Here is a 14,589-nt window from a genome sequence, read left to right on the forward strand (position 1 = left end):
ACCAGGACTAAACCAGGACTAAACCAGGACTAAACCAGGTCTAAACCAGGTCTAAACCAGGACTAAACAAGGACTAAACCAGGACTGAACCAGGACTAAACAAGGACTAAACCAGGACTGAACCAGGACTAAACAAGGACTAAACCAGGACTGAACCAGGACTAAACCAGGTCTAAACCAGGACTAAACCAGGTCTAAACCAGGACTGAACCAGGACTAAACCAGGACTAAACCAGGACTGAACCAGGACTGAACCAGGACTGAACCAGGACTAAACCAGGACTAAACCAGGACTGAACCAGGACTAAACAAGGACTAAACCAGGACTGAACCAGGACTAAACAAGGACTAAACCAAACCAGGACTGAACCAGGACTAAACCGGGACTAAACTAGGACTAAACCAGAACTAAACCAGGACTGAACCAGGACTGAACCAGGACTGAACCAGGACTGAACCAGGACTGAACCAGGACTAAACCAGGACTAAACCAGGACTGAACCAGGACTGAACCAGGACAAACATTTATTTTCAGGTCACATGTGACCTCAAACTTTTGCTACAGAAATGCTCAAATGAACAAATAAAGTACAAACTTTACACACATGTAAATTACACAAGATCAGATCTATGCTTCAAACTCCACACGTCACATGACACATTTAGACATGATGTGCAGAGAAAGATGACACGGTCCCACAGTTCCATGCGTTTCAGAACATCTCAGGAGGCTTCATTTTGTGGATTTTGATACATTTGTACAAATGGACAGGACTGATCCTCTGAGGCTCAGGAGAGCTGGTAGATGTTCCTCTGTGGTTCTGCTTGGTTCACCTCAGAACCTCCATCTGGAAAAAAAACAAAACAGGACTAAACAAGGACTAAACCAGGACTAAACCAGGATTAAACCTGGAATATAAACTACAACTAAACCATATATGAGCCAGGACTGAACCAGGACTGAACCAGGACTGAACCAGGACTCACCGGCGTGGTTGGGCTTGTCCTCGTCTCTCGTGTCTCTCGTCTCGTTGATGTTTGAGTAAATCACCTTTGGAAAATTCAGCGTTTGAATTCAGGTGTTTGATGAGGGTTCAAAGTGCTCTGCTGTGATTGGTGCGTTACCTGAGGGCTTTGAGGTGGCGGCGTGTGATTGGTGGAGGGGAGGAGCCCAGAGATGATCTGACCAATGGTGTTAAAGGTGGGCCGTCGAGTAGGCTCCAGGTCCCAGCAGCGAGTCATCAGGTCATACCTGAAAACGACAACAGCCACAAATGTAAAATGTATTTGACAGATTCATGTTTTTGGTCCTGATGTTCTGTCTTTTCAGTTTCAGAGCGAAGTGATTCAGATAAATGTGAGGAATTCTCCTCAGAGCCACACGTCTCTGAGCAGGATGAATAAAACACACACTCCTCAAATAATCAGGTCTAAGAATAAGACACACACATGTATAAAACACACACATGTATAAAACACACACACATATAAAACACACACATGTATAAAACACACACACATGTATAAAACACACACGTATAAAACACACACGTGTATAAAACACACACGTGTATAAAACACACACGTGTATAAAACACACACGTATAAAACACACACGTATAAAACACACACATGTATAAAACACACACATGTATAAAACACACACATATAAAACACACACATGTATAAAACACACACATTTGTATAAAACACACACATGTATAAAACACACACATTTGTATAAAACACACACGTATAAAACACACATGTATAAAACACACACACATGTATAAAACACACGTATAAAACACACACATGTATAAAACACACACACATGTATAAAACACACGTATAAAACACACACATGTATAAAACACACACGTATAAAACACACACATGTATAAAAAACACACACATGTATAAAACACACACATGTATAAAACACACACATGTATAAAACACACACACATGTATAAAACACACACATGTATAAAACACACACATGTATAAAACACACACATGTATAAAAAACACACACATGTATAAAACACACACATGTATAAAACACACACATGTATAAAACACACACATGTATAAAACACACACATGTATAAAACACACACATGTATAAAACACACACATGTATAAAACACACACGTATAAAACACACACATGTATAAAAAACACACACATGTATAAAACACACACATGTATAAAACACACACACATGTATAAAACACACACATGTATAAAACACACACGTGTATAAAACACACACACACATGTATAACTGTACAAATGTAACATCTAAAACTCTGTTTTCTGTAAAGACACAAACTCACATTTCCGCTGGAGCGAAGTCCGGCCGCTCCATGTGGACTCCATCTTTGATGCTCCTGTAGAACTTTGAGTCCACCGCCATGTTTGGGTACGGACTACGACCTGGAACAGACACGTGTCGTTTTGGGTATTACTGACCCATAGAGTCGATCTCCTCACAGCAGTATTAGCAGTAGTGGTATTAGTAGTAGTAGAAGTAGTAGTGTTAGCAGTAGTAGTATTAGTCGTAGTAGTCGTAGTACTGACCCATAGAGTAGATCTCCCACAGCAGGACTCCGTAGGACCACACGTCGCTCTGAGTGGTGTAAACACAGAGGAAGATACTCTCTGGAGACATCCACTTCACCGGGAGACGGGCCTGAAGTACAAGTACTGCATAAGTACTGCACAAGTACTACAATACTACATCCACTTCACTGGGAGACGGGCCTGAAGTACAAGTACTGCATAAGTACTGCACTACTACAGTACTAATACTGCAGACATGTCTTGTGGAGCATGGATCATTTCCTCACATAAGCACAGGGTTAAAGCCCCACTGCGGTACCTTTCCTCACATTAACACAGGGTTTATCAGAGTTTAAAGAGGATAAAGTCGTACGTTGCCCTTGACGATGTAGCTGTCGTCGTTGCGGATGTCTCGGGCCAAACCAAAGTCACAGATTTTGGCGACACAGTGTTCGGTCAGAAGCACGTTTCTCGCCGCCACATCCCGGTGAATGCACTGTAAAAACACAACGTAAAATATACAACGTAAATAACACAACATAAAACATACAACGTAAAACATACAACGTACAAAACACAACGTAAAAAACACAACGTAAAACATACAATGTAAAAAACACAACATAAAAATACCACGTAAAAACAAAATGAAACAACAACAACATCAAACACAATATAAATCACAACGTAAAAACAAAACATAAAAAAACACAATGTAAAGACACAAGATTAAAAAACACAAAATTAAAACACAACGCAAACACAACGTATAAAACACAAGGTAGAAATAACATAAAAGCACAACGTAAAATTGCAACATAAAAAAACAACGTAAAAACACAATGTAAAAAAACACAACATAAAAAACGTGAGGTAGAAACATAACATAGAAACAACGTAAAAAAAAAAAACTACGTAAAAAAACGACATAACAACGTAGAATTCATTTACTGTAAAGATCAGCCTCATTCAAAATAATACAATCGAAATGACGATGGCGACGCCCACGGAAACTTCTGGAATAAGGTGAAAACAGAAGCGGGCTAAGGCAGCGTGACGTCACCCGCAGCGTTTTAGTGGCTAATCTGGAGTCCAGTATCTTAGCAACTGTAGACTGTGCACATCTCGGGACGTAGCTTTTATTTATTTAATTTCACTTTTTGCCCCTAAATCTAAATCAAGATATGAACATTAATAACAGACAAATCAGGTCCTTCTTTCCCCGAGGTCGCTCCTGTTAGCGTTAGCAACAGGTTTGATTGGAACTTGGCTTCACGTTCTCCGCTATAACTGCTAGCCTCACGGGGAGTGTCTTGCCAAAGAGCAGTGCACAGGAGACAATGGGAGCGGTGGAGATTGAACTTTTTGCTCAGTGAGGGAGAGTTTCTTACGTTTTTGGAGGAGAGGAAGTCCAGCCCCTCAGCCACCTCCAGAGAGAACCTCATGAGGTCCACCAGCGAGAGGGAAGGAACGTCTGAGGAGCACAGCAGAACATTAGAACATCCACACACAAGAACATCTGAAGAACAGGTCCAACAGTGAGAGGGAAGGAACGTCTGAGGAACACAGCAGAACATTAGAACATTAGAAAAACCGAACAGAAACAAGACTATAAATATAGAACTCAGTTGAGGAAGTGTTGGTTTTCAGATTGTAGAACGTGATGATGTCATTCGTCCACATGGGGCAGATTTCCCTTTAGGTCACTCTGGACTTTCTACGAGTGACTGGACCAACGTCTCGTATCACAACAAACCTCCCCCCGCTCCCTTTGCTCTCTGTGCTAAGGCCCTCCCCCTTCAGAGCAAAGAGGTCAGAACAGAGGTCAGAACAGGGGTCAGAACAGGGGTCAGAACACAGGTCAGTGCTGAGGGCTCTGGACCCGGGCGTGAGCTGGACCTTCTACCTGAGGCCGGCTCCAGACCTGGTCCAAGTCTCGGTCCTGGTCTTGATCCGGGTCTTGGTCCCAGGGGCTTCATCTCCTGGTACTCGGAGCTGCAGGAGATGCCGCTGTCACTGTAGGAGAGCACACGCTGTGACATCACAGGGTGACGCTGACTCTGACCTCGGATTGGCTGGGACTCACCTGCGCGGACGCTCTTTGGTTGAACGAGGCCCCATGTTCCGATAGAGCACTTTCTCATCAGACAGGAAGTGATGCGACCGGGTCCGCAGGAAGTTCAGCAGGTCGCCATGACGACAGTACTCCGTGATCATCAGCATCGGACCTGAACAAAACCAGGACTAAACCAGGAATGAACCAGGACTAAACCAGAACTAAACCAGGACTAAACCAGGACTGAACCAGGACTAAACCAGAACTAAACCAGGACTAAACCAGGACTAAACCAGGACTAAACCAGGACTAAAACTGGACTAAACCAGGACTGAACCAAGTCTAAACCAGGACTGAACCAGGACTGAACCAGGACTAAACCAGAACTAAACCAGGACTAAACCAGGTCTAAACCAGGACTAAACCAGGTCTAAACCCGGTCTCACCTCCTCTGGTGCAGGCTCCCAGCAGGTTGACGATGTTCTGGTGGAAGCCGATGTAACTGAGGATCTTCAGCTCCGACATCAGAGCCTCACGGTCCTCAGAGACAGCACCTGCTACACACACATCCTCTGCATCACACACACATCCTCTGCATCACACACACATCCTCTGCATCACACACACATCCTCTGCATCACACACACATCCTCTGCATCACACACACATCCTCTGCATCACACACACATCCTCTGCATCACACACACATCCTCTGCATCACACGCACATCCTCTGCATCACACACACATTCTTCTCTCCTCCTCCTCTTCTTCCTCTCTTCCCCTCCTCCTCTTTGTCCTACTCTTTGTCCTACTCTTTTCTCCTCCTCCTCCTACTCTCCACTCCTCCTCCTCTCCTCTTCCTCCTCCTCTCCTCTTCCTCCTCCTCCTCTCCTCTTCCTCCTCCTCTTCCTCCTCTCCTCCCCTCCTCTTTGTCTTCTCGTCCCCTCTTGCTCTCCTACTCTTTTCTCCTCCTCCTCCTACTCTCCACTCCTCCTCCTCCTCTTCCTCCTCCCCTCCTCTTTGTCTTCTCGTCCCCTCCTGCTCTCCTCCTACTCTTTTCTCCTCCTCCTCCTACTCTCCACTGCTCCTCCGCTCCTCTTCCTCTCCTCCTCGTTTCTCCTCCTCTCTTCTCCTTTCTCCTCCTCTCCTCTTCCTCTTCCTTCTCCTCTCCTCCCCTCTTCCTCCTCCTCCTCCTCTGATAAACAGACTCACGTTTGAGCATCTTCACAGCCACAGTCGTCTCGTTCTGTTCGGGGTTCAGACCTAAAGCCGTCGCAGCCACAACTTTCCCAAAAGCTCCAGATCCGAGGACGGCTCCTACGAAAAGAGTCACCATAAAGACCAAGACCGGGACCAGGAGCAGGTCTGAGCCGGGACCAGGTCTGAGCCGGGACCAGGTCTGAGCTGGGACCAGGTCTGAGCCGGGACCAGGCCTGAGCCGGGACCAGGTCTGAGCCGGGACCAGGTCTGAGCCGGGACCAGGCCTGAGCCGGGACCAGGTCTGAGCCGGGACTCGTCAGACTCGTCATGGCCGTAAACGAAGATATGAACATTAATAACAGACCAATCAGGCGCCTTTTTTCCCCGAGGTCACTCCCACAAGTGCTTGATTGGCAGATTTGCCAAAGCAGCAGTGTGGGCGGGAAGGGGCGTGGCCTCAACAGCCTCATTCTGGACTTGTTCTTTGGTTACTATGATACTCGCGGTGGGAATTCCATATGTGGAACTATAACCGCTGACCTGGATGAGCTTCGTTTGGCGCCGAACATCGGGGTGACGTCGCTTACACCTCTTCTTCACAGTGACGTGTTTCTTACCGAGTCGGAGCCGGTCTCGGGGGAACTCCCACTGCTGGTCGTACGGCAGCTGAGACGGATCCACAAACGTGTAAGTGTTTCCGTCATAACTGTCGATGATCTTCCACCTGATCTCATACCGAGGCTTCTGTGGAGCAGAGAGGAGATGTGTTTAGTCCTGGTTTAGTCCTGGTTTAGTCCTGGTTTAGTCCTGGTTTAGTCCTGGTTTAGTCCTGGTTTAGTTCTGGTTTAGTTCTGGTTTAGTTCTGGTTTAGTCCTGGTTTAGTCTTGGTTTAGTCCTGGTTTAGTCCTGGTTTAGTTCTGGTTTAGTTCTGGTTTAGTTCTGGTTTAGTCCTGGTTTAGTCCTGCTTTAGTCCTGGTTTAGTCCTGGTTTTATTGTGCTTGTGTCTTTATGGTTCTCATCTCTGTGGATCATTCTGTTATATTTTACACATTTTAAATCACAATATTCATCTAAAACGACTTAATAAAAGAAACAAATTCATTGACGTCTGCGTTAGAAAACTGTGGTGTCCAGTGGAGCTGACGTCGCCGTAAACGTAAACAAAGCGCCGCTGTAAACGGGGGCAGATCAACAAAATGGCGTCTTGAAAATAGTGGATTAAAGATTAAACTCAAACATGAATCAGTCCAAATAAAACTTCAGAGGCTCAACGAGAAGAAACGACCAGAACATGGACAAACATCTGAACAGTCTGAAGAACAGGGCGGAGTTCAAGTGAAACGTATAAAGAGGGATTCAAAAGGGGCGGAGTCACCTGTTTCCACTTCCACACCGCCACCATCAGGAGCAGCAGCAGCACCCCTCCCACACAGAATGAGCCAATCAGGAGCGGGTGGAAGAGGGACTCCGGTTCACCTGGAAACAAGGAACTGGACTCAACATTCCCCTTAAACACAAGGTTCAACTGACAGAACATTTTCAACTGTGTCTGGAATAAAACAATGGAAATGATGTCAAGCTAACTGCTAGCATGACTGACGCAGATCTGCTAAGTGACTGAAACTGGGTTAAGGTGGAAGCTGGTATTGCCCAGTCGGTTACGTTTCTCAAACTGAGCATGCCCAGATACTAAAAGTCCTATTCACCTTATTCAGCCCCGCCCACTTCTTTGTAAACACGTTCAATAATGCACGATCTTTGTGGCAGCTTTTCTGGTTAAGATGATTCCTGTTCATTTCAGTGGAGAATTTGGGAATGGACAGAGCTAACGCGCTAGCACAGACTGTATATATAAATGGACAGAGCTGACACTTCGTCCACTTCTTTATACAGACTGAGGATGATCCAGGACATTTTGCTCGATCAAGTATCGGTTCAGTCGATATCTGTTCAGTCGATATCTGTTCAGTCGATATCTGTTCAGTCGATATCTGTTCAGTCGATATCCTGGTTTAACTTCATGTAATGAGAATATTTTCTGGGACGTCTCATAATGTTTGAATTTTTATACATACAAAGCCATTCAGTCGTTACTCGCAGTTACTTAACACTCTGGATCTAATTTATTCCACCTTGTGATGTCATGAAGTGGTAGTTTTGAAGTGAACAGCTCCTTGTACCTCTCACATCTCACAGGTTCCATTTTGTCTCACGCTTTAAACATGTCAAATAAAAAAGGGACAAATGGGACTCACGGAGCTGCAGCATGTCACGTGACTGCCCCATGTGATTGGAGGCTGAGCACACCACAGTGATGTCATCACCAGGGGACGGCTGCAAGGTCAGAGGTCGCTCCACTGACTCCTCCCCCATGTCCTCAATCAAGTCCTCAGAATCATCCAGATCTCCTTCAGCCTGCTCCTCTGAGTCCAGCTCCTCCCCATCTTCACACCTGGAACAAACCTGGTTTAGTCCTGGTTTAGTTCTGGTTCAGTCCTGGTTCAGTCCTGGTTCAGTCCTGAGTTAGTCCTGGTTTAGTCCTGGTTTAGTCCTGGTTTAGTCCTGGTTCAGTCCTGGTTCAGTCCTGGTTCAGTCCTGAGTTAGTCCTGGTTTAGTCCTGGTTTAGTCCTGGTTCAGTCCTGGTTCAGTCCTGGTTTAGTCCTGGTTCAGTCCTGAGTTAGTCCTGGTTTAGTCCTGGTTTAGTCCTGGTTCAGTCCTGGTTCAGTCCTGGTTTAGTCCTGGTTCAGTCCTGAGTTAGTCCTGGTTCAGTCCTGGTTCAGTCCTGGTCCTGTACCTGTCGGTGACCCCGGGGCAGGAGGTCCAGATGAGGGAGGGCAGAGGGAACCCAGATCCTCGACAAACGAGACCAGACTCCAGTCTCAGAACCTGAGCCACTGGGGGGTCTGCAGGGAACCAATCAGAGAGCAGCACACGTTTAAATCGACCAATCACAGCCAGAGGAGCAGAACCACACTAGTAGTAATAGTAGCAGGAGCACACAGGAGCATAGAGGAGCAGACAGGAGCAGAGAGGAGTATAGAGGAGCATAGAGGAGTATAGAGGAGTATAGAGGAGCAGACAGGAGCATAGAGGAGCAGACAGGAGCAGAGAGGAGTATAGAGGAGCATAGAGGAGCAGAGAGGAGTATAGAGGAGTATAGAGGAGCAGACAGGAGCATAGAGGAGCAGAGAGGAGCAGACAGGAGCAGAGAGGAGCAGACAGGAGTATAGAGGAGCAGAGAGGAGCAGACTCACAGTGCACTCTGAGGAGGAGGGAGATGTTTCCGCTGAAAAAGTCGTTGGAGAAAAGCAGAGAGTAACGTCCAGTGTCTCTGCGATGAACTCGACCAATCAGCAGCTTCAGCTCCGCCCTGAGGCAGTGACATCACAACGTTAACCCCTCCCTGTGTGTCAGATGCCCTCCCCGTGCGTCAGATGCCCTCCCACCTGTGCTCCTGGGGGCGGTGCTCCTCTGTGCTCAGGCTGCTGTTGGTCATGTGACCTGGAGTTACCCAGCGGAACGTTCTGATTGGAGGATACGCCTCGAACGGCAAGGTCAGACTCAGGTCCTTCCCCTCGGACACCTCCAGGCGACTGACCCCGCCCACCTCCTCTGTAGCCACTCCCCTCGCGGTGCTGGCAGCGGTGATGCTGCTGTTGCCGTGGGTGACGTTGGCAATGAGGGATGTGACATTATGGAGGCGGAGGGAAACTGTGACAAAGGGTCGCTCTGGAAAACATAAAGATCTGGTTTAGTCCTGGTTTAGTCCTGGTTTAGTCTTGGTTAAGTCCTGGTTTAGTCCTGGTTAAGTCCTGGTTCAGTCCTGGTTCAGTCCTGGTTCAGTCCTGGTTTAGTCCTGGTTTAGTTCTGGTTTAGTTCTGGTTTAGTCCTGGTTCAGTCCTGGTTCAGTCCTGGTTCAGTCCTGGTTTAGTTCTGGTTTAGTTCTGGTTTAGTCCTGGTTTAGTCCTGGTTCAGTCCTGGTTCAGTCCTGGTTCAGTCCTGGTTTAGTCCTGGTTCAGTCCTGGTTCAGTGTGTGGTGTGCTCTGACCTCTGACCTCCAGGTGTGTGGTTGCCCTGGAGACTCCCGCCTTGTTCACACCTGTGCAGGTAAAGACTCCAGAGTCCTGGGTCTGGACTGAGACCAAGACCAAGGTCCGGTTTATAAAGACCCCGGTCTGAGAGTGAGACTGAGCCACGGACTGTGAGTGTGAGGAGAGCTGGAACAGACCAGAGGGAATATGTGTACTATGTGGGATTGATGTTTCATGTAACATGATATTATTATACTTGATATATTATACTTTGACCTGTATGTTTTTGTGGGTGCCAGTGTGGCACGATGATGTCATAATGTACTTGGAACATACATGGACGTGGAAGTGCTATGTGCATTTTTGTACCAAGACGTGCAAGACGTGTGTTTCTTAAGAAAGACCAGATCAGCATGCTGACTGTGTCTTCAGTGAACCCAGATAACATGTACATGTCTGTATATTCCAAGATAATCATTAAGAGAATGTGACGTGTGCTCCTGGTGTATAGATCCACTCTGGACATGTAAAATGAGGAGATTGTGTCGAATCAGTTTGAATGATGCCTCTGCCAGAATAAAGAACCTGGTTTATGGATCTACTTGATACTACTGGATTTTTAATTGCGGTGTGCCCCGAGAAAAGCTGACAACTACCACTACTACTACTACTACTACTGCTACTACTACTACTACAACTACCACAACTACTACTGCTACTACTACTACTGCTACTACCACTACTACTGCTACTACTACTGCTACTACTACTACTACAACTACCACAACTACTACTGCTACTACTACTACTGCTACTACCACTACTACTGCTACTACTACTGCTACTACTACTACTACTACTACTACCACAACTACTACTGCTACTACTACTACTACTACTACTACTACCACAACTACTACTACTACTACTACTACTACTGCTACTACCACTACTACTGCTACTACTACTGCTACTACTACTACTACAACTACCACAACTACTACTGCTACTACTACTACTGCTACTACCACTACTACTGCTACTACTACTGCTACTACTACTACTACAACTACCACAACTACTACTGCTACTACTACTACTACTACTACTACAACTACCACAACTACTACTGCTACTACTACTACTACTACTACCACTACTACCGCTACTACTACTACTACTACTACTACTACTACTACTACTGCTACTACCACTACTACTACTACTACTGCTACTACCACTACTACTACCACTACTACTACTACTACTACTACTACTACTACTACTACTACTACTACTACTACTACTACTACTACTACTACTACTACTACTACTACTACTACTACTACTACTACTACTACCACTGCTACTGCTACTACCACTACTACTACCACCGCTACTACCACTACTACTACTACTACTACTACCACCGCTACTACTACCACTACTACTACTACTACTACTAACACTACTCCAGTGGGAGGGCGGGGTTACCTGCCCTGGGGGGCGTGTCCAGGTGAGATTGAAGAAGTGGTTCTTGTTGCTGCTGAAACATGTGACCTCAAACCTCTCACCAACCAATCGGATCACAGTGTTCAGAGAGACAGACAAAGAAGGCGGGTCCTCCAACTCTGCAACCAATCAGAGACAAGGACAGAGAGAGAGAGAGAGCCAATCAGAGACAAGCACAGAGACAGTGAATTTAAATATGTTTAAAAAGCAGTGACACAAAGACTCACTGTGCTCCACCCACAGGTATATGGGCGCTGATGTCACTTCCTGTCCGTTTCTCCGCCCCCTGCAGCGGTACCACCCCTCGAATGACCTTTGAACCGCATGCACCAAAGCGCCACGCCGGGGGTCAAAGGTGAAGGTCATGCCTTGCGGCAGACCCCTCCCCTCAGAGTCTGACTGCACAGAGAGCTCAGTGATGTCAGCGCCTGTGGGAAGGCAGCGCAGCAGGAAGTCCCGCCCCTCCTCGACGCTGTCCCGGGACCGGGGCACGACAAACGCTGAACTGGGATCTGAGGGGTCTGAGCGAGAACTGGGTCAGAACAAGGACTCTGGACTAAACCTGAGCTACAAGAGGAGGAAGTGTGGAGGGCGGGGCTTACCTGACACATACAGGTGCACTGTGGCTGTGGGCGGGGCTGTGGATGGGACTGAGCTGTGATTGGCTGGAGCTGAGCAGGTGTATGTCCCTGTGTATCGCGGGTTTGTCCGGGTCACGGTGACGTGGTTGCCGAGGGCATCGTGCATCAGTCTAAATGACGTGCTCTGTAGCAACAGAGGCCCATCTCCAAGGCAACGCACCGAGAGGGCGGAGCCAGAGAGGAGGGTCCTCTCTGATTGGTCAGGGATGATGTAATCATTCACACTGATTTGAAGAGCTGCTGTAACAAACAGAGGAGCAGAGGGTCAGAGGAGCAGTGGGTCAGAGGAGCAGAGGGTCAGAGGAGCAGAGGGTCAGAGGAGCAGAGGAGCAGAGGGTCAGAGACAAACCAGTCTGAGACGCACAAACTTTTTTCTCTTTATTTAAAATCACAGATTTGACAAAATCACAGAAAAATCAGACTTCCTCAGGATTGCCTCATTGGTTTGGGAAAGACTCAGCCAATCACAGGCTGCGTGCGTTCAGACGGGAGGGCATCTGAAACACTTCCGAGCGTTCTCATTGGACATCGCGGCTCTTGATAGACACTTCCGGCGGAGGGGGCGGGCTCTTGCGTGTCACTTCCTGTAGGTTTGTGGCGATGCGTGACGTCTGCAGAAGAAGAGCCTGATGGTTCTCCACCAAAAGAGAGACCTGCAATAGACCTGGTTTAGTCCTGGTTTAGTCCTGGTTTAGTCCTAGTTTAGTTCTGGTTTAGACCTGGTTTAGACCTGGTTTAGACCTGGTTCAGTCCTGGTTCAGTCCTGGTTTAGTCCTGGTTCAGTCCTCGTTCAGTCCTGGTTTAGACCTGGTTTAGACCTGGTTTAGACCTGGTTCAGTCCTGGTTCAGTCCTGGTTTAGTCCTGGTTCAGTCCTGGTTCAGTCCTGGTTCAGTCCTGGTTTAGTCCTGGTTCAGTCCTGGTTTCTCACCTCATTTCCCAGGGTGCTGAGCAGCTTAAGGACTTGGGTCTGGACTTGGACCAGACGTTGGATGGACTCCAGAACGTCCCTCCTCCACTGGACCTCCTCGAGTCCAGAGGTCGGGCCGGAGTCTACACCTGGACGAGAACCTCCAGTGAACCGGGTTTAGACTGGAATGTTCTAAACCAGAACTAAACCAGGACCGAACCAGGACTAAACCAGGTCTAAACCAGGACTAAACCAGGACTGAACCAGGGCTAAACCAGGACTAAACCAGGACTAAACCAGAACTAAACCAGGACTGAACCAGGACTAAACCAGGACTAAACTAGGACTGAACCAGGCCTGAACCCAGAATAAGCTCAAAGGGTTGTCCGCTCTGACCAAGTTTTGTTGTGTCCTTTGGCAAGACACTTCCCCCACATTGCCGAGTTTGTGCGTGTGAGTGGCAGATTGGCAGCCTCACTTGCGTCAGTCTGTCCCAGGGCAGCTGTGGCCACTGTCATCTTTAGTCTGACGGTTCTGAGCGATCACATTGTGACGTAAAAACGGGTTTACGCCGCTGCTGGAGGCGACTCAGAGCGAAACAAACAGGAAACAGACCGGACCACTTCCTGTTTCACTTCTGCCTTTTTTTCTCAGAGTTTGCACTTTGACTCGGCTTTATCGAAAAACCAAAATAAACTTTACATGTCACTTCAACCGAAACGCAATTTTTAGAAGTGTCCGAACGTCCACTCAAAATCTCGCACAACGTAGATGCGTCAGTATGTCCCACAATGCACTGGGAGAGTTGGACAAACAACAGTGGACAGAGTCAGGACTTTAAACTGGACACAACACGACTGAATGAAGCAGAAATAGAAAGATCTCAGAAAAGAAACAAGGCTGTGGAGCGGACGAGGCGGAGGCGTTCGGACACAGAGAAAGGGTTTTAGAGAAATGATGCAGAAAGAACGAGGAAAACCCCAAAATGTCGTCATCACAGATCTAAACGAGACTCAGAGACGATTCTTTTAGACTAAATGTTTTATCTGCACAGTATCTGGATTAGTTTAAATGTCCAAAATAAAGAAAAGTCAATTGAAAACCAGAACACAAGCTCGCGTTTTAGGTCACGTTTCATCGTCTTTTTCAATCCTTGACTTTTCTCTGGTGGTAAATATGTTCCACTCTTTATTTTCAGTTCATCTCTGCAGATTTTTAAATGTGTGTTTTTTTTGAGCGTGTGTCTCGTACCTCCCAAAACCTCCTGAGAAAGTCCAGCTCCGAGGACCAGGATCAGGACCAGGGACCGCAGCATCTTCAGAGTCCTCGATTAGACCAGGTTTAATCCAGGTTTAGACCAGACCAGAGACCAGAGACCAGACCAGAGACCAGACCAGAGACCAGACCAGAGACCAGACCAGAGACCAGACCAGAGACCAGACCAGGCTGAGTCCAGGTCTTGAGCCGTTCTGGTCTTCGTTGGTCCAGATTTAGACTCAGTGAAACTAAAACTTCCTCAAAACAGGACTGAGATTTCACAAGAAGCAGGAGGGACTCTGGGACCAGTTCCTCAAATGTAAGAACACATTTAGGCAATATCCCTGTGTGTCAGATGCCCTCCCACACTGCTGTATCCCTGTGTCAGATGCCCTCCCACACTGCTGTATCCCT

General features: G+C 47.1%; 1 protein-coding gene across 3 annotated transcripts; it reads right to left on the bottom strand.

Moving 5' to 3' along the window:
- Positions 1-509: 509 nt before the first annotated feature.
- Positions 510-14,434, bottom strand: LOC117381521 (macrophage colony-stimulating factor 1 receptor 2-like). 3 transcript variants are annotated; one of them, XM_055226624.1, is made up of 22 exons: positions 14,170-14,434; positions 11,972-12,250; positions 11,597-11,890; positions 11,352-11,488; positions 9,875-10,043; positions 9,273-9,555; positions 9,081-9,196; positions 8,621-8,729; positions 8,082-8,278; positions 7,202-7,302; positions 6,444-6,570; positions 5,839-5,943; positions 5,071-5,181; positions 4,655-4,796; positions 4,475-4,584; positions 3,960-4,042; positions 2,942-3,064; positions 2,587-2,698; positions 2,343-2,442; positions 1,126-1,252; positions 988-1,051; positions 510-848 (listed from the first exon to the last, which is right to left on the bottom strand). In XM_055226624.1, exons 1-22 carry the CDS (start codon positions 14,231-14,233, stop codon positions 790-792), a joined length of 3,012 nt encoding a protein of 1,003 aa, XP_055082599.1. In that variant the 5' UTR covers positions 14,234-14,434; the 3' UTR covers positions 510-789. The 3 variants fall into 3 exon arrangements, with proteins under 3 accessions (XP_055082599.1, XP_033834394.1, XP_055082600.1); XM_033978503.2 differs by having other exon boundaries at positions 519-848; positions 11,972-12,247; positions 14,170-14,423; XM_055226625.1 differs by having other exon boundaries at positions 519-848; positions 5,071-5,178; positions 14,170-14,423.
- Between the last annotated feature and the right edge of the window lie 155 nt (positions 14,435-14,589).

This window comes from Periophthalmus magnuspinnatus, chromosome 14 (assembly GCF_009829125.3).
Source record: "Periophthalmus magnuspinnatus isolate fPerMag1 chromosome 14, fPerMag1.2.pri, whole genome shotgun sequence".
Classification (NCBI taxonomy): Eukaryota; Metazoa; Chordata; class Actinopteri; order Gobiiformes; family Gobiidae; genus Periophthalmus; species Periophthalmus magnuspinnatus.

Coding starts and splice junctions, on each gene's coding strand:
- LOC117381521 (XM_055226624.1), bottom strand. CDS start 14,233: ATGCTGCGGTCCCTGGTCCTGATCCTGGTCCTCGGAGCTGGACTTTCT. Junction 9,556..9,874: donor CACACACCTGGAGGTCAGAG/GTCAGAGCACAC, acceptor TATGTTTTCCAG/AGCGACCCTTTGTCACAGTT. Junction 8,279..8,620: donor TGCCCCGGGGTCACCGACAG/GTACAGGACCAG, acceptor GGTTTGTTCCAG/GTGTGAAGATGGGGAGGAGC.